The following is an 18,000-nucleotide window of genomic DNA, read 5'->3' on the forward strand; positions in this document are numbered from 1 at the left end:
GCTTACACTGTGAATATTTGCGAAGGTAACGTTGTCTGCCAAGACTCTTTGTCTAATTTCAGTGAGTTTTATCCCATTGTTTCTGATGACCATATCAACAATGGCAGTTTCCTGCACATCAGTGAACATCCGTCCTCTCCCTCCTGTGTGAGGTAACCGTTGAGTCCTAAGCAGGAATGCAACAACAATTACACAAAAGCTTATTTACTTCTGAAATGTGCAAATGCCCTTGCAGAATACAAGTTACCTGTTGGTTTGCCGGAAAACTCTAACAATAGATGCCACTGTAGAGCGTTGCAGATTTGGCTGCACTCTCTGACCAGCCTCTCTCATTGAGTGACCATGATTTACTACATGATCAATTACAGTAGCTCTGATCTCATCTGAGACTACAGCTCTTGATCTTCCTCTTATTCTTCTTCCACCACGCATACATATTCCTCGCCCCCTCCCAGCCACTCTTCTTCCTCTTTCAGCCACTTCTCCATTTCTGGCTGGGTCCATGTTTACGTCACAAAACAAACCTATTCAGCAGTTGTCTCCTTTTGTAATGGAATTGAAGGAGTAACACCTGTGTAGAGGTTCATCTACAATGGGAATCAGCTGTGGCTGGTTAAACTGCATTTTTAGATTTAGAATACGTTTCAATAAAATATTGCTGTTGGATTTTGCTGTCTTTTCAAGTTTTGCATTGTGTTATTGTTTTGGCCATAAGTTTAACAGTTTTGAAAACAGTATGTAAGCACATGCAAAATGTCCTGTACGTACAAAGATTTTTGGCAGTTGTTGTGTCTGAGTGAGAAGATAATTCATGAAATTTGAGAGATGTAGTCATTGAATGCATTTTGTGCCAAAACAATGATAACTGGTCCTCAGTTTAGCCCACATAGACTTCTGTTGTGCTCACTGTGTGAGGAGTTTTGCAAACGTGACCTAAGTATTGAGAAATGTGTCCTAGCGTCTGTAAAAAACTGTAAATCCTAAGCCACTGATGTGTGTGTGGGGGGGGGACACACAGAATGAGAGTACAGCTGCATTTATCTAACATTTTAACGCATATGTTGTAGCCATCATTGCTAAACATCCAACATTAGCAATTACACAAGAAATGTCACCCCACCAGTAGTTAATGGTACAAAAATGATGATTACGAACATAAACCACATTTCCTGAACAAAACCATCCCAAACACAAACGTAACACTTTGATGTGTGCATTTTTCTTCCGTAACCTTCAATGTGGGCTTCCTAAATTGCCACTCAGTCATCAAAAGTTTGAGAAACCCTGGGGTACATTACAATCAGAATTCAGACGCGTATGTATCTACACAATGTAGATAAATGTGGAGGAAACATTAATAAAAGATCAAAGAAATGCTGTTAATTTATATTCAGATAACAAGGTTTTTTGTAGTGCACTAAAACACACTGTGTGTGTGTGTGTGTGTGTGTGTGTGTGTGTGTGTGTGTGTGTGTGTGTGTGTGTGTGTGTGTGTGTGTGTGTGCGTGTGTGTGTGTTAAATGGTAGCAAAAATAAAAGAAGTCAAACTTTATTGTATAATCATTTCTGAGCACAAAGGAGAGGACAAACTCAGCTTTTTGCACCTCCTGTTTTACAGAGCCTTAAGCTTTGACATATTTCTCTGATTGGGTATATCTGGACACACAGTATAAAAGTGGAAACATCCAACTAAACAGCCTGCCTTTTTTCTTTTTAGCTGTGGAACATGAACAGGGGACAGGGGAGCTGAATTCTGCTCTTGCTTGTAAAAAGCAAAGAGAAGCCTAAAAAATGTACCTTGTGCTTTGACCATTCATGTTTGTTGTAATTTTGTCAAACATTTTTTAATACATACATAACCACAATCAAATAACCTAACTGCCATTTTAAATAAATACTAGTGTAACAGTGACACTAATATTGCCAATAGGTTCAATAGACTCTGAATCAGTTTAAGGCCGACTGCAGCTTAAAATGGCTGATCAAGAATTTCTGTCAAATCAGTAAAAAACAAGCTGCTTATTGAGATTCAGGTAACTTTATTTATCTCCACGGGGCGATTGAGAGTGCAGAGAGCAACATATACAATGAAATACAGTGCAGCACTAAAGCAGCTGCTAATATACAGTAATTAAAGCGATAATCAGCGGGTTGTATACAATAAATAAGTTAATGTGATGGTAATGATAATAAAGATAGTAAGAACGAGCTGCCAGTAGTGGTAAATATATATGACACGAATTTGAAATAATGAGAAATATTGACAAAAATATTACACTTGCAGAAAGTTGATAATATACATACAGTGGGGCAAAAAAGTATTTAGTCAGCCACCGATTGTGCAAGTTCCCCCACGTAAAATGATGACAGAGGTCAGTAATTTGCACCAGAGGTACACTTCAACTGTGAGAGACAGAATGTGAAAAAAAAAATCCATGAATCCACATGGTAGGATTTGTAAAGAATTTATTCGTAAATCAGGGTGGAAAATAAGTATTTGGTCAATAACAAAAATACAACTCAATACTTTGTAACATAACCTTTGTTGGCAATAACAGAGGTCAAACGTTTACTATAGGTCTTTACCAGGTTTGCACACACAGTAGCTGGTATTTTGGCCCATTCCTCCATGCAGATCTTCTCGAGAGCAGTGATGTTTTGGGGCTGTCGCCGAGCAACACGGACTTTCAACTCCCGCCACAGATTTTCTATGGGGTTGAGGTCTGGAGACTGGCTAGGCCACTCCAGGACTTTCAAATGCTTCTTACGGAGCCACTCCTTTGTTGCCCGGGCGGTGTGTTTTGGATCATTGTCATGTTGGAAGACCCAGCCTCGTTTCATCTTCAAAGTTCTCACTGATGGAAGGAGGTTTTGGCTCAAAATCTCACGATACATGGCCCCATTCATTCTGTCCTTAACACGGATCAGTCGTCCTGTCCCCTTGGCAGAAAAACAGCCCCATAGCATGATGTTTCCACCCCCATGCTTCACAGTAGGTATGGTGTTCTTGGGATGCAACTCAGTATTCTTCGTCCTCCAAACACGACGAGTTGAGTTTATACCAAAAAGTTCTACTTTGGTTTCATCTGACCACATGACATTCTCCCAATCCTCTGCTGTATCATCCATGTGCTCTCTGGCAAACTTCAGACGGGCCTGGACATGCACTGGCTTCAGCAGCGGAACATGTCTGGCACTGCGGGATTTGATTCCCTGCCGTTGTAGTGTGTTACTGATGGTGACCTTTGTTACTGTGGTCCCAGCTCTCTGCAGGTCATTCACCAGATCCCCCCGTGTGGTTCTGGGATCTTTGCTCACCGTTCTCATGATCATTTTGACCCCACGGGATGAGATCTTGCGTGGAGCCCCAGATCGAGGGAGATTATCAGTGGTCTTGTATGTCTTCCATTTTCTGATGATTGCTCCCACAGTTGATTTTTTCACACCAAGCTGCTTGCCTATTGTAGATTCACTCTTCCCAGTCTGGTGCAGGTCTACAATACTTTTCCTGGTGTCCTTCGAAAGCTCTTTGGTCTTGGCCATGGCGGAGTTTGGAGTCTGACTGTTTGAGGCTGTGGACAGGTGTCTTTTATACAGATGATGAGTTCAAACAGGTGCCATTCATACAGGTAACGAGTGAGGGACAGAAAAGCTTCTTACAGAAGACGTTACAGGTCTGTGAGAGCCAGAGATTTTCCTTGTTTGAGGTGACCAAATACTTATTTTCCACCCTAATTTACGAATAAATTCTTTACAAATCCTACCATGTGAATTCATGGATTTTTTTTCACATTCTGTCTCTCACAGTTGAAGTGTACCTCTGGTACAAATTACTGACCTCTGTCATCATTTTAAGTGGGGGAACTTGCACAATCGGTGGCTGACTAAATACTTTTTTGCCCCACTGTACATACAAAGGGTGTCTTTAAAGAATTTGTGTGGACTTTTTTCCTTCTCGTCACTTGATGAATTATATTTTCTTTTCTTCTTTATGTATTTTGCATGTATTTATTTTTATTTGCTATGGACCCGTGTGTGTCTTTAATAAAGTGAAACCAAAAAATAAATCCTTGAGGGTTATGACAGTTGAGGAGGAGAACAGCTTGAGAAACTAAGGTCCCTCTCTCTTCTTGCTCCTACAGGCCAGACGGTGGAGTCTGCGACCAGATGGCAGCTGCTAAAATACAGGAAAAAGAGCATTTCAGGAGTCCTTGAGAAGTCGGGCAGCCAGCGCAAACCTGCAGCCCATATACAGATGTCAGGGAACAGGTAGTAAGTCTAATAATATTGGAACATACATTGGGAATGTTGTGTAAGTTGTTCTTTTACTGCTGGGTGATGGAACGGAACCAGCAGACCATAGAAAATGGCATGTCATGTGGTAGAAGGCAGAAATGTTCACAAGTCATTTTTTGGAAGTCCAAGTCAAGTCCCACTCGACTGGTGCACTGGTGGCTGGTACAGCAAGTATTTTCATAGCTACATGATAAACTCTTAGAAAGACCTTTTAATACATTTACCAGGCTGCCAGACATTCAACTTCATAAGATGCCACCTTGATGTAGTGAATAAGTTCATCCTTTCCTGATGAGTCATGGGCCACCCTTTTCTTTAGCTGGCTTTCTTCCCGTAGCCAGAGAAGAGATGTGGAATTTTAGCAGGTGATGAAAAAGCCTTCCGATCCTCCTTGCCACTACTGCTGTCCGGTATGGTGGCTCTCCACACGTCTACCAAGACAAGCTCTGAAATATTTCAGTAAACACTTGATTTAGGAAAGAGTCAATGCGGCTCCGTCCCTCTGCACGTGTCTCTTTCTTTGTTGAACTTTATAAACCTGCAGATAAACATATAAAAAAAACCATGGAATGATAAATCTTACATTTTCATGTAAAACGTATTTTAAGTTGTTCTGAGAGGAATAGTTCTAAACTAATATTGCAACATCTTAGCTCTTTTATGAAATAAAAATATGGGCAGCCAAAGTTAAAGCTGAGCAGTAACACGTTAAAGTAATAAAAGTGAAAAATGTCATGCTATTAACAATGAAGATATAATCCAACTACGGCTGACATAACTAGTTGGTTTAAGAACTGACAATAGGAGCCAAATACTAAGTGACTGACCTCTAGGGTGTGATTTGAGATGACTTATGAAACTGGACATTGTTGAATCTGCATCTGTTATCTTAATGCAGCACACTGCAAGCTGTCATTCATTTGTTTGTAGTCTGAAGGATGGAAGTGTACCTAAATTCAATAACAAATCACACAGCTCCTTCAGCCGCCGCCAGCGTTTTGATTTTGTGGTGGCTACAAGCTCCAAGGCAAATCTAAAGTCTTTGGTTTTTGCAACTTAAGTAGAATTCAAGCCTAAGTGCAAGTCGCCATCTCTGGTAGACGGTCACCAGGATGTTATTACTGGGAGAAAAGTTCAATTTCTTAAAGAGGGAGATCCTGTGGTGGCACCCCTGAGTGTTGGAGGAGTACCTCAGGTGGTCACTGAAGATGGTCCCCAAGTACTTGTACTCCTTTATGATTTTTACTGATGAACCACAGACAGTGGTGCAGAAGGTCACCACCATCAATTTGCTCTTGATAACCAACTAGGAGTCGCACCACTCAACAACTGCTGCAGAGCTGGTCCATGGTGCTGGGTGGGGCCAGACAAGAGGGACAGGAGAACTGCAAACTTGAGCAAACGTCATTGATATAAACAAAGGGTCAGAACACAGGGGAGAGCCGCTCGCAAGCAGTGATTGGTTTTTTCAGTTTAAAGGAAGCAAACGAAACTCCAGATGTGCCCCCAGGAACCAAGGAAGCAAACAAACGTAATAAAGAAAGTAGAAGAGAAAAGGTGCAGAACAGAGCACCTGCCAGCCAACCAGAAGCAGTGAACCAGTACCAGTTTCATTTATAGAATGATAACACGTTGACAAGTCCTTCAAGAGTCCTTCTCTAAAGGAATTACCCAAATACTGTTGGCAGCAAGTACCAAATTTAAAATTTTACTCATCAATAATTGTCTGAATAAATAACCAAAATGTCAATGTCATTGTGGCAACAGATGACAAATCATCATCGTATCAAAGTCAGTGAATCATCCTGTTGGAAGCATGAATTTTTGCAAGAATTTCATGGAAATCTGCGTTCATTAAATCACAACCATTCATTTCGAACCAAAATTCTCTGCTGATTGCACAAGAGGGGATCAGCCAAAGTGATTAAAATATATCATCTGTGAACCATGAATTTGAGTGCTAATTCTGTGGCCCGTGTGTAACTGCCGACTAAACACTGAAATATTTCACCAGATAAGTAAAAACAGCACCTTGTTGAACCTCTGTCATATTTAATAGCAAAATATCCATTTAAGCCATAGCTTTCAATAGACATAACAAGATTTGAAAAAAGAGTCAAATTTCTAGTAATCTGCAGTTCTGAAAATGAACAGCTCAGTCTGATGGTGTTCAATAAAAGCGTGGACTGAGAATACTCACTTTACTAACTAAGACAGCTGCTTTTCATCCATTTAATTGGTTGTGCTGGGAGACTACAGCTTGATTCTTTCATGTCTTTTTTTAAGTAAGCACTTCTTTGGCTCCTGCCCTCTACCATAGTGTCTTCCTCTTCACTTTTTTCTCCACCTAATTTTGACTCTCTCCCTGCATCCCCCTTGCTCCCCCTTCTCTATCTTTGCCATTCCCTCTCTCATTCTCCCTTCTTCCTATCTCCCCTTGTCCTCTGGCCTCTGGCAGGACCTCCTTATCACCTCCTGCTGAATGAATGTGCTGCCAGCTCATTTGCGAACAATCAGTGTCGTCAGAACACAAAGGAGCGCACAAAGCTCCTCTACTCTTCTGCAGAAAGTTTTTGGATGAGGCAATTACTGGAGAGGAGATTGGAGCCAGGCCAAGATGTAAAACAACAGCAAGAGAAAGAGAGAGTGGGGTGGGTTGGGGAGTGTCAACTGCATAGAGCAATGAAAGGTGAAAGGGGGTCAGAGAAGCTGAGGGAAAGAAGAGGAGGGTGAGAGTAGCGCATCAGAGGAGGGAAAGGGGACAGGTGAAGCTCTGATTTCATGAATATTTTTTCCTGAACAATGGAGGGAATCAAATATTCATGGCCCTGGGAAGAGGCCCAGTGCTCAGAATCCCTTCCCTCTCTGTAATCAGCTTCCTAACAGTTTTTATTTACACAAACATACGGCTGTAATCATTGCGGCCGTTTCACATAAGTGCGAAAATCACATCAGCTCTTTGTGGCAGCTGACAACACCAGCATCATACCAGCATCAGAGTAGTGAGCTCTTTGGCACTGCCTGTTTTTCAGTGTCAAGTACTGAAAAACACACTGTACATCATTTACTCATTTGTACACAGAATAGTCAGTGTGAAGGGAAAAATGTGCACCAGATTTAAAAGAAATGGGTCAAGATAATTTGTTCATACAATTCTTTTATTTGTCAGTGAAAAACGTTCTACAATCGTCAGGCCATCTGTTTGCAGTCAGCAGTGCTATGCACTCATTTCTTCAAGTGAGAGTAGGGAGCAGGTAGAAGAGAGCCCGGTGGATGTATGTACTGGAGAGATGAGGAATGAACGTCAGTAGAAGCAAGACAAAACACATGTGTGAGAAGGTGAAGCTGCAAGGAGTACAGATAATGAAAGGTGGACAATTTTAAATAACTGGGATCAACAATCCGACGCAACAGGTGGTACACAAGAGAGGTGAAGATCAGAGTGCAGATAGGGTGGGGATGGATGTTGGAGTGATTTGTGACAGAAAAATAGCAGCAAGAGTGTATTGGAAGTGTTGGGTCTGTGTTTCCACAAACCCCGCTAGTTTAGAGACTTATTCATCATGAAGAAAACAAGACATAACAGAACATCCTCAACTGGTTTTTCACTCGCTAACGAGGGAAGTTTTTGGTAAAGAACCAGCTCCTAACCTGTCTCATGCCCAAAATCCTTTCAAGAGCAGCTTCCCTCGCAGCTATTTATTGACAAACTGTTACAATAAACATCACAGCACAAGCACCTCCCTCTGTAAACCCCCCAATGGTTCTAAGACAAGGCACTATGTGTGTGTATGTGTAAGCACGTATATGCATGTGCAAGAATGTGTGTGTGTGTGTGTCATGTGAGAATGTGTGTGTGTGTGTGTGTGTGTGTGTGTGTGTGTGTGTGTGTGTGTGTGTGTGTGTGTGTGTGTGTGTGTGTGTGTGTGAGTGCGTCTATGTGGTATGGATTGACATTTGACCTGCGCTGTACCTGGGCTCCGGGGACATTTCGACTTTTTGCTGTGTATTCATGTGTCCCCCTAAAACATGACTTGTAAATGCATTTTTAAGTGTCTAAATAATAATTTTTTCTACTTCTTATGAGGTCATTATTTATCTTTTGACCTGTATTTGCTTAAACTGTAGTGTAAATTCATTTATTAAACTATAATTAAAAGATTTTCTGATTTTCTTAAAAGTCCACCTATACCCCTCACCTGATTTTTGTGTATTCCAGTGTATTGCACAGCGACGTTTCGAGTTAGAGTGGATGTGTGTAGGTACTGCAATTTAATACACATTTTCAATACACACGGCCGGAAGTCATTGTGATTGGTAGGTTATATATATAGGCGGTACCTACAGGAAACGGCGCCACAACTTTCGCGCGCGTGCCCTTTAACAAGTGTATGTCGACGGCAATACGAAGACGGATTAAAAACACAAAGGTAAGCCTTTTTTAATGTAAAATGCACCATGACTTTAATACTATATGAAATTATAGGTGCACAGGCCTATATTAAACTGGTTTAATTTATGCTTTATGGACTGTTAGTGAGTCTTTGAAGAAGTAAAACGGCCCCAGCGTTTGTCATTGAGTAAATAAAATAGGGCTGACGACTAACCGCGTCAACGCGATAAAGCGGGCTAACCCGTGTTAGGATTTACTCGGTGTTAAAGCATTATTGTGGCTTAAACGTGTTAATGCCGACATCGCGACTAACGCGATTAACAATTAAACCAGCGCAGTCTGAGTCAAAATCCCTGATGTCGCTGTTAGCTAATTTCGGGCAGTTTGTCCAATGTCTGTCATTCTGCTGACAGCCCTAAAATAAAAGCAAGGGTATAAGTGTATTTAGTCGTGTATTTATTTATATGCCTGAAGAAAAAACTTCTTACAGTTTTGATGCCTAAGCTTTCTCAGTACTTGTATCACTCTCTGCAGTCGCCATTACAGAAATGTCACATGTCGCCATTTTGAGTACTAGGCCTTTAACATTTTAAAAGAAGGCATAAATTAGCACTATGAATAAGTCAGCTGTGTTTATGCTGTAAACTACACTACTGCTAGTTCTGCTACTACTGATGATGATGACAATGATGACGATAATCGTAATACTTTATATGCTTTGGTAATACAGCCAATCGTACAGGAGAACATGCGAAGGAGACGCATTCCTCCACGGGAGGATGCAGTCTGTCATGTTTCTGCTGGAAGGGACAAACTGGGACTTGATATCCACTACATAAATGCCTTCAAAGGTAAGTTGGTCTTTAGTTTGGATTAGATTTGGAGTTTGTCACTTTGTCTTTTGTCACTCACTTGGTATGCCTCTGCAATTCAGGTCGGGGCATTTTCACGACTGTTCCATTCCAAAAAGGAGACTTTCTTTTGGAATACAGAGGTAAACTCATAACAAAAGAAGAATGTGAGCGGAGACACAGAGTTTATCATGACAGCCTGAAGGTGTTCATGTTTGAATTCAAGTTTGATGGAAAACTCTGGTGGTGCGTATTATATCAGTGTAGTTTGATTAAGATTAAATGACACATTGCTTTTGATTTATGAAAAAAAAAGCTTCCTAACTAACTAGTTAAGCTAATACTTTTTTGCCTAACCCCACAGTGTGGATGCATCTCAAGAAGATGGGTCATTAGGCAGACTTGTCAACGACAACCACATCAGTCCAAGTGCTAAGATGAAAATATTAAATATCAATGGAAAGCCCCATCTATGCTTATTTGCAAGCAGAGACATAAGTCCAGGCGAAGAAATAGACTATAATTATGGTGACTCGGATTGGCTCTGGAGATGCAAGGTATTTCTACAATTGTACTTTTTGGAACTGATAAATTGCATACCCTAAGCCATTTTTACATTTGTACCTACTCAAATTGGCTTAACGTGACTTAGGGCATCTAGTTTTTCACTGAAATTGAGTATCACCTACTGTGCCTGGGGTAACTATAGCAATGCAGCCGAGCATCCAGTGATATAAATGCCACAGCAAGCATGGACGTCAAGGTGACAAAATGCCTGCTGCTCAGTCTATACTTTAGTGTTCAATTCAGGGATCACGCTGTTAATTTTGGTCGCTATTTCAAACATTTCAGAGTTTCAAAAATGATGGCTTGGATTTTCACGAAGGAGGCGCACTCATAACTTATCGAGTGACACCATTGACCAGCCACCTGGTGGCATTCAGTCTATGTCAAATTTTCTGATCACTTTGGATCACTTGGAACCTTGGTGCAGTAGTTACTGAAAAACTACATGGTACTATAACCTACTGGAAAAACAGGGGTAGGTACTAATGGAAAACAGGCAATTGTGATGGCTGCCACATCAAAGCCCTCTAAAAGCACTAAAAAAATATCAGCAGGTATGCAGAAATAAAAAATGGCTTTCGGTTTCTAAATTTTAACAGTGATTGATGTTTAATGTGATTCTACACAGCAAAATCTCCAGTGTTAAATTAACACTGGAGAGTGTCTATAAGGGTCCACACCTCTGAGTGTTAAATACAACACTGTTGAGTGTTAAATTAACACTTTTGACAGTGTTATATGTTTAAAAGTAACCTAGTCAGTTTTGAAGATTAACAATGGCTAACACTGAGCAGTGCTGATTTTCTAACACTGGAAAATAACTCAAAATGTTAGAAATATTCCAGTGTTAGAAAATCAGCACTGCTCAGTGTTAGTCTTTGTTAATCTTCAAAACTGACTAGGTTACTTTTAAACATATAACACTGTCAAAAGTGTTAATTCAACACTCAACAGTGTTGTGTGGACCCATATAGACACTCTCTAGTGTTAATTTAACACTGGAGATTTTGCTGTGTAGCCTCTTTAGTTAGATTCATTTTAAATTTTGTCCCTTGAAGATAAATGGGCCCTAGTGACAGTTCGTTGCTGCTACAGGTGATTGTTTTACTCCTTTAGCAATGGCTTAAAAAATAAAGAAATCACACTGACTATTTGTCTCTTAATCATAGGGCCTTAAATTCTCTATACATGACAGTGAATATTTTAAAGACAATAGCTTGAAACTTATCTTTCTCATACAGTTTATTTAATGTTTCAAAAGCCTCTTCAAAAATGCACTGTATATTCATTCTCTATCTGTTACACACGAAGACTGAGACCAGCCAGATTCAGAAGACTGTGAGCTGCCTAAAGCCGCAACCAAACAGCTTTCCAAACAATGATCTGGACCTGAAACATCCAGAGCCTGAAAGGGTAAATATAATCCAGTGTACCACTTAATGAACTAATAATTTAATCTATCATCATTCTTTATGGATGCCGTGTGTGTGTGTGTTTGGCAGTCACCTGGGTGTGATGTGATTTACATGGACCGTGGCTTGTAGGTCCTTTTCATTGTTTCAAAGTGCAAGTCTGGATAACATCTGAGTGTGTGTGTGTGTGTGTGTGTGTGTGTGTGTTAACCACCCAAATGTGACTTAGGAGGACCACACTGTTATTGGGGGACTTCGTCAAAGTTTGCTTCATGGTGACATCACTCTGGTTTTAGGAGGGGTCTTCTCGTATGTCTTGACAGTTTGACCTACAGCATGCAGAGCTGACTGCATGTGCTTTGTTTCTATGTTGAAATTTTTTGAAACTCAGGCTTGAACATTAAGATAGATAGTACTATACAACTTCTTAACTTGTTTTAGGCACTTTTTACTGCTGTAATGCATGGGCTCTCTCTGGCTGTGTACTCTGGCTTCTTCCCACAGTCCAAAGATGTAGCTTATGGGGTTAGGTTAACTGGTGATTCAAAACTGCCCTTTGGTGTGAATGCAAATGCTTGTCCTTCCATGTTAGACTGGTGATCTGTCCAGGTTGTACTGCCCTATGGTAGCTGGTATAGGCCCCAAAACTGCTACCCCACAATCCTGATAAGGATAAGTGGAAGAGGATGGATGATTGCAAAGGAATCAGTTGTTAATTATTGTAGCCAGTATTTTTTTCAGAAGAAAACATTTCTTGAGTGGAAAGCCCCCCCCCCCCCCCCCCCCCCCCCCCCCCCCACACACACACACACACACACACATGCAAATTAAAGACAGAAGCACAGGACTGCCCAGTACAGTTGCAAGAAGAGCACTTGGTCTAATCTTTGTGCCATCTTTTCTTTGTTGCAGGATCTTGATGAAGAAATGCCTCAGCAAGGCTCAGAAGCCATGCATTCTTCTTCAGTGCAAGATTTTGAAGAGGTAACATTGACCTAGGACAGATTTTAATGAATGTTTCTCATGCACGATGTGTACCTTACGCTATTTGCCGATAGTGAAATGGTCTATTCATCCTCTTGAGTGATGCATTTTTAGTAACTGTCAGATTACTGTTCTTTTGTCTTCATTCTCTATCTGTTACACACGAAGACTGAGACCAGCCAGATTCAGAAGACTGTGAGCTGCCTAAAGCCGCAACCAAACAGCTTTCCAAACAATGATCTGGACCTGAAACATCCAGAGCCTGAAAGGGTAAATATAATCCAGTGTACCACTTAATGAACTAATAATTTAATCTATCATCATTCTTTATGGATGCCGTGTGTGTGTGTGTTTGGCAGTCACCTGGGTGTGATGTGATTTACATGGACCGTGGCTTGTAGGTCCTTTTCATTGTTTCAAAGTGCAAGTCTGGATAACATCTGAGTGTGTGTGTGTGTGTGTTAACCACCCAAATGTGACTTAGGAGGACCACACTGTTATTGGGGGACTCCGTCAAAGTTTGCTTCATGGTGACATCACTCTGGTTTTAGGAGGGGTCTTCTCGTATGTCTTGACAGTTTGACCTACAGCATGCAGAGCTGACTGCATGTGCTTTGTTTCTATGTTGAAATTTTTTGAAACTCAGGCTTGAACATTAAGATAGATAGTACTATACAACTTCTTAACTTGTTTTAGGCACTTTTTACTGCTGTAATGCATGGGCTCTCTCTGGCTGTGTACTCTGGCTTCTTCCCACAGTCCAAAGATGTAGCTTATGGGGTTAGGTTAACTGGTGATTCAAAACTGCCCTTTGGTGTGAATGCAAATGCTTGTCCTTCCATGTTAGACTGGCGATCTGTCCAGGTTGTACTGCCCTATGGTAGCTGGTATAGGCCCCAAAACTGCTACCCCACAATCCTGATAAGGATAAGTGGAAGAGGATGGATGATTGCAAAGGAATCAGTTGTTAATTATTGTAGCCAGTATTTTTTTCAGAAGAAAACATTTCTTGAGTGGAAAGCCCCCCCCCCCCACACACACACACACACACACATGCAAATTAAAGACAGAAGCACAGGACTGCCCAGTACAGTTGCAAGAAGAGCACTTGGTCTAATCTTTGTGCCATCTTTTCTTTGTTGCAGGATCTTGATGAAGAAATGCCTCAGCAAGGCTCAGAAGCCATGCATTCTTCTTCAGTGCAAGATTTTGAAGAGGTAACATTGACCTAGGACAGATTTTAATGAATGTTTCTCATGCACGATGTGTACCTTACGCTATTTGCCGATAGTGAAATGGTCTATTCATCCTCTTGAGTGATGCATTTTTAGTAACTGTCAGATTACTGTTCTTTTGTCTTCATTCTCTATCTGTTACACACGAAGACTGAGACCAGCCAGATTCAGAAGACTGTGAGCTGCCTAAAGCCACAACCAAACAGCTTTCCAAACAATGATCTGGACCTGAAACATCCAGAGCCTGAAAGGGTAAATATAATCCAGTGTACCACTTAATGAACTAATAATTTAATCTATCATCATTCTTTATGGATGCTGTGTGTGTGTGTGTTTGGCAGTCACCTGGGTGTGATGTGATTTACATGGACCGTGGCTTGTAGGTCCTTTTCATTGTTTCAAAGTGCAAGTCTGGATAACATCTGAGTGTGTGTGTGTGTGTTAACCACCCAAATGTGACTTAGGAGGACCACACTGTTATTGGGGGACTCCGTCAAAGTTTGCTTCATGGTGACATCACTCTGGTTTTAGGAGGGGTCTTCTCGTATGTCTTGACAGTTTGACCTACAGCATGCAGAGCTGACTGCATGTGCTTTGTTTCTATGTGGTTTGAAACTCAGGCTTGAACATTAAGATAGATAGTACTATACAACTTAACTTGTTTTAGGCACTTTTTACTGCTGGTAGTGCATGGGCTCTCTCGCTGTGTACTCTGGCTTCTTCCCACAGTCCAAAGATGTAGCTTATGGGGTTAGGTTAACTGGTGATTCAAAACTGCCCTTTGGTGTGAATGCAAATGCTTGTCCTTCCATGTTAGACTGGTGATCTGTCCAGGTTGTACTGCCCTATGGTAGCTGGTATAGGCCCCAAAACTGCTACCCCACAATCCTGATAAGGATAAGTGGAAGAGGATGGATGATTGCAAAGGAATCAGTTGTTAACTATTGTAGCCAGTATTTTTTTCAGAAGAAAACATTTCTTGAGTGGAAAGCCCCCCCCCCCCCCCCCCCCACACACACACACACACACACACACACACATGCAAATTAAAGACAGAAGCACAGGCCTGCCCAGTACAGTTGCAAGAAGAGCACTTGGTCTAATCTTTGTGCCATCTTTTCTTTGTTGCAGGATCTTGATGAAGAAATGCCTCAGCAAGGCTCAGAAGCCATGCATTCTTCTTCAGTGCAAGATTTTGAAGAGGTAACATTGACCTAGGACAGATTTTAATGAATGTTTCTCATGCACGATGTGTACCTTACGCTATTTGCCGATAGTGAAATGGTCTATTCATCCTCTTGAGTGATGCATTTTTAGTAACTGTCAGATTACTGTTCTTTTGTCTTCATTCTCTATCTGTTACACACGAAGACTGAGACCAGCCAGATTCAGAAGACTGTGAGCTGCCTAAAGCCGCAACCAAACAGCTTTCCAAACAATGATCTGGACCTGAAACATCCAGAGCCTGAAAGGGTAAATATAATCCAGTGTACCACTTAATGAACTAATAATTTAATCTATCATCATTCTTTATGGATGCTGTGTGTGTGTGTGTTTGGCAGTCACCTGGGTGTGATGTGATTTACATGGACCGTGGCTTGTAGGTCCTTTTCATTGTTTCAAAGTGCAAGTCTGGATAACATCTGAGTGTGTGTGTGTGTGTGTTAACCACCCAAATGTGACTTAGGAGGACCACACTGTTATTGGGGGACTCCGTCAAAGTTTGCTTCATGGTGACATCACTCTGGTTTTAGGAGGGGTCTTCTCGTATGTCTTGACAGTTTGACCTACAGCATGCAGAGCTGACTGCATGTGCTTTGTTTCTATGTTGAAATTTTTTGAAACTCAGGCTTGAACATTAAGATAGATAGTACTATACAACTTCTTAACTTGTTTTAGGCACTTTTTACTGCTGTAATGCATGGGCTCTCTCTGGCTGTGTACTCTGGCTTCTTCCCACAGTCCAAAGATGTAGCTTATGGGGTTAGGTTAACTGGTGATTCAAAACTGCCCTTTGGTGTGAATGCAAATGCTTGTCCTTCCATGTTAGACTGGCGATCTGTCCAGGTTGTACTGCCCTATGGTAGCTGGTATAGGCCCCAAAACTGCTACCCCACAATCCTGATAAGGATAAGTGGAAGAGGATGGATGATTGCAAAGGAATCAGTTGTTAATTATTGTAGCCAGTATTTTTTTCAGAAGAAAACATTTCTTGAGTGGAAAGCCCCCCCCCCCCCCCCCCCCCCACACACACACACACACATGCAAATTAAAGACAGAAGCACAGGACTGCCCAGTACAGTTGCAAGAAGAGCACTTGGTCTAATCTTTGTGCCATCTTTTCTTTGTTGCAGGATCTTGATGAAGAAATGCCTCAGCAAGGCTCAGAAGCCATGCATTCTTCTTCAGTGCAAGATTTTGAAGAGGTAACATTGACCTAGGACAGATTTTAATGAATGTTTCTCATGCACGATGTGTACCTTACGCTATTTGCCGATAGTGAAATGGTCTATTCATCCTCTTGAGTGATGCATTTTTAGTAACTGTCAGATTACTGTTCTTTTGTCTTCATTCTCTATCTGTTACACACGAAGACTGAGACCAGCCAGATTCAGAAGACTGTGAGCTGCCTAAAGCCACAACCAAACAGCTTTCCAAACAATGATCTGGACCTGAAACATCCAGAGCCTGAAAGGGTAAATATAATCCAGTGTACCACTTAATGAACTAATAATTTAATCTATCATCATTCTTTATGGATGCTGTGTGTGTGTGTGTTTGGCAGTCACCTGGGTGTGATGTGATTTACATGGACCGTGGCTTGTAGGTCCTTTTCATTGTTTCAAAGTGCAAGTCTGGATAACATCTGAGTGTGTGTGTGTGTGTGTTAACCACCCAAATGTGACTTAGGAGGACCACACTGTTATTGGGGGACTCCGTCAAAGTTTGCTTCATGGTGACATCACTCTGGTTTTAGGAGGGGTCTTCTCGTATGTCTTGACAGTTTGACCTACAGCATGCAGAGCTGACTGCATGTGCTTTGTTTCTATGTGGTTTGAAACTCAGGCTTGAACATTAAGATAGATAGTACTATACAACTTAACTTGTTTTAGGCACTTTTTACTGCTGGTAGTGCATGGGCTCTCTCGCTGTGTACTCTGGCTTCTTCCCACAGTCCAAAGATGTAGCTTATGGGGTTAGGTTAACTGGTGATTCAAAACTGCCCTTTGGTGTGAATGCAAATGCTTGTCCTTCCATGTTAGACTGGTGATCTGTCCAGGTTGTACTGCCCTATGGTAGCTGGTATAGGCCCCAAAACTGCTACCCCACAATCCTGATAAGGATAAGTGGAAGAGGATGGATGATTGCAAAGGAATCAGTTGTTAACTATTGTAGCCAGTATTTTTTTCAGAAGAAAACATTTCTTGAGTGGAAAGCCCCCCCCCCCCCCCCCCCCCCCCCCCACACACACACACACACACACACACACACACATGCAAATTAAAGACAGAAGCACAGGCCTGCCCAGTACAGTTGCAAGAAGAGCACTTGGTCTAATCTTTGTGCCATCTTTTCTTTGTTGCAGGATCTTGATGAAGAAATGCCTCAGCAAGGCTCAGAAGCCATGCATTCTTCTTCAGTGCAAGATTTTGAAGAGGTAACATTGACTTAGGACAGATTTTAATGAATGTTTCTCATGCACGATGTGTACCTTACGCTATTTGCCGATAGTGAAATGGTCTATTCATCCTCTTGAGTGATGCATTTTTAGTAACTGTCAGATTACTGTTCTTTTGTCTTCATTCTCTATCTGTTACACACGAAGACTGAGACCAGCCAGATTCAGAAGACTGTGAGCTGCCTAAAGCCGCAACCAAACAGCTTTCCAAACAATGATCTGGACCTGAAACATCCAGAGCCTGAAAGGGTAAATATAATCCAGTGTACCACTTAATGAACTAATAATTTAATCTATCATCATTCTTTATGGATGCTGTGTGTGTGTGTGTTTGGCAGTCACCTGGGTGTGATGTGATTTACATGGACCGTGGCTTGTAGGTCCTTTTCATTGTTTCAAAGTGCAAGTCTGGATAACATCTGAGTGTGTGTGTGTGTGTGTTAACCACCCAAATGTGACTTAGGAGGACCACACTGTTATTGGGGGACTCCGTCAAAGTTTGCTTCATGGTGACATCACTCTGGTTTTAGGAGGGGTCTTCTCGTATGTCTTGACAGTTTGACCTACAGCATGCAGAGCTGAC

At 41.5% G+C, this 18,000-nt stretch overlaps 1 protein-coding gene across 1 annotated transcript; it reads left to right on the top strand.

Annotated features, from left to right (window-relative positions):
• Window positions 1-8,153: 8,153 nt before the first annotated feature.
• On the top strand, window positions 8,154-11,547 carry LOC112436186 (histone-lysine N-methyltransferase set-1-like). The gene is made up of 5 exons (XM_076880116.1): window positions 8,154-8,726; window positions 9,420-9,540; window positions 9,624-9,786; window positions 9,905-10,097; window positions 11,419-11,547. The coding sequence occupies exons 1-5, from the start codon at window positions 8,688-8,690 to the stop codon at window positions 11,545-11,547; spliced, it is 645 nt and encodes a 214-aa protein (XP_076736231.1). The 5' UTR covers window positions 8,154-8,687.
• Window positions 11,548-18,000: the final 6,453 nt, after the last annotated feature.

Source organism: Maylandia zebra, linkage group LG23 (genome assembly GCF_041146795.1).
Source record: "Maylandia zebra isolate NMK-2024a linkage group LG23, Mzebra_GT3a, whole genome shotgun sequence".
Taxonomy (NCBI): Eukaryota; Metazoa; Chordata; class Actinopteri; order Cichliformes; family Cichlidae; genus Maylandia; species Maylandia zebra.

What these genes read in the sequence shown, in the direction of transcription:
- LOC112436186 (XM_076880116.1), top strand. Translation starts at nt 8,688, where the DNA reads ATGTCGACGGCAATACGAAGACGGATTAAAAACACAAAG. An exon ending in GACGGATTAAAAACACAAAG is followed by an intron (nt 8,727 to 9,419) that starts GTAAGCCTTTTT and finishes TTGGTAATACAG; the next exon opens with CCAATCGTACAGGAGAACAT. An exon ending in ATTGGCTCTGGAGATGCAAG is followed by an intron (nt 10,098 to 11,418) that starts GTATTTCTACAA and finishes TTACACACGAAG; the next exon opens with ACTGAGACCAGCCAGATTCA.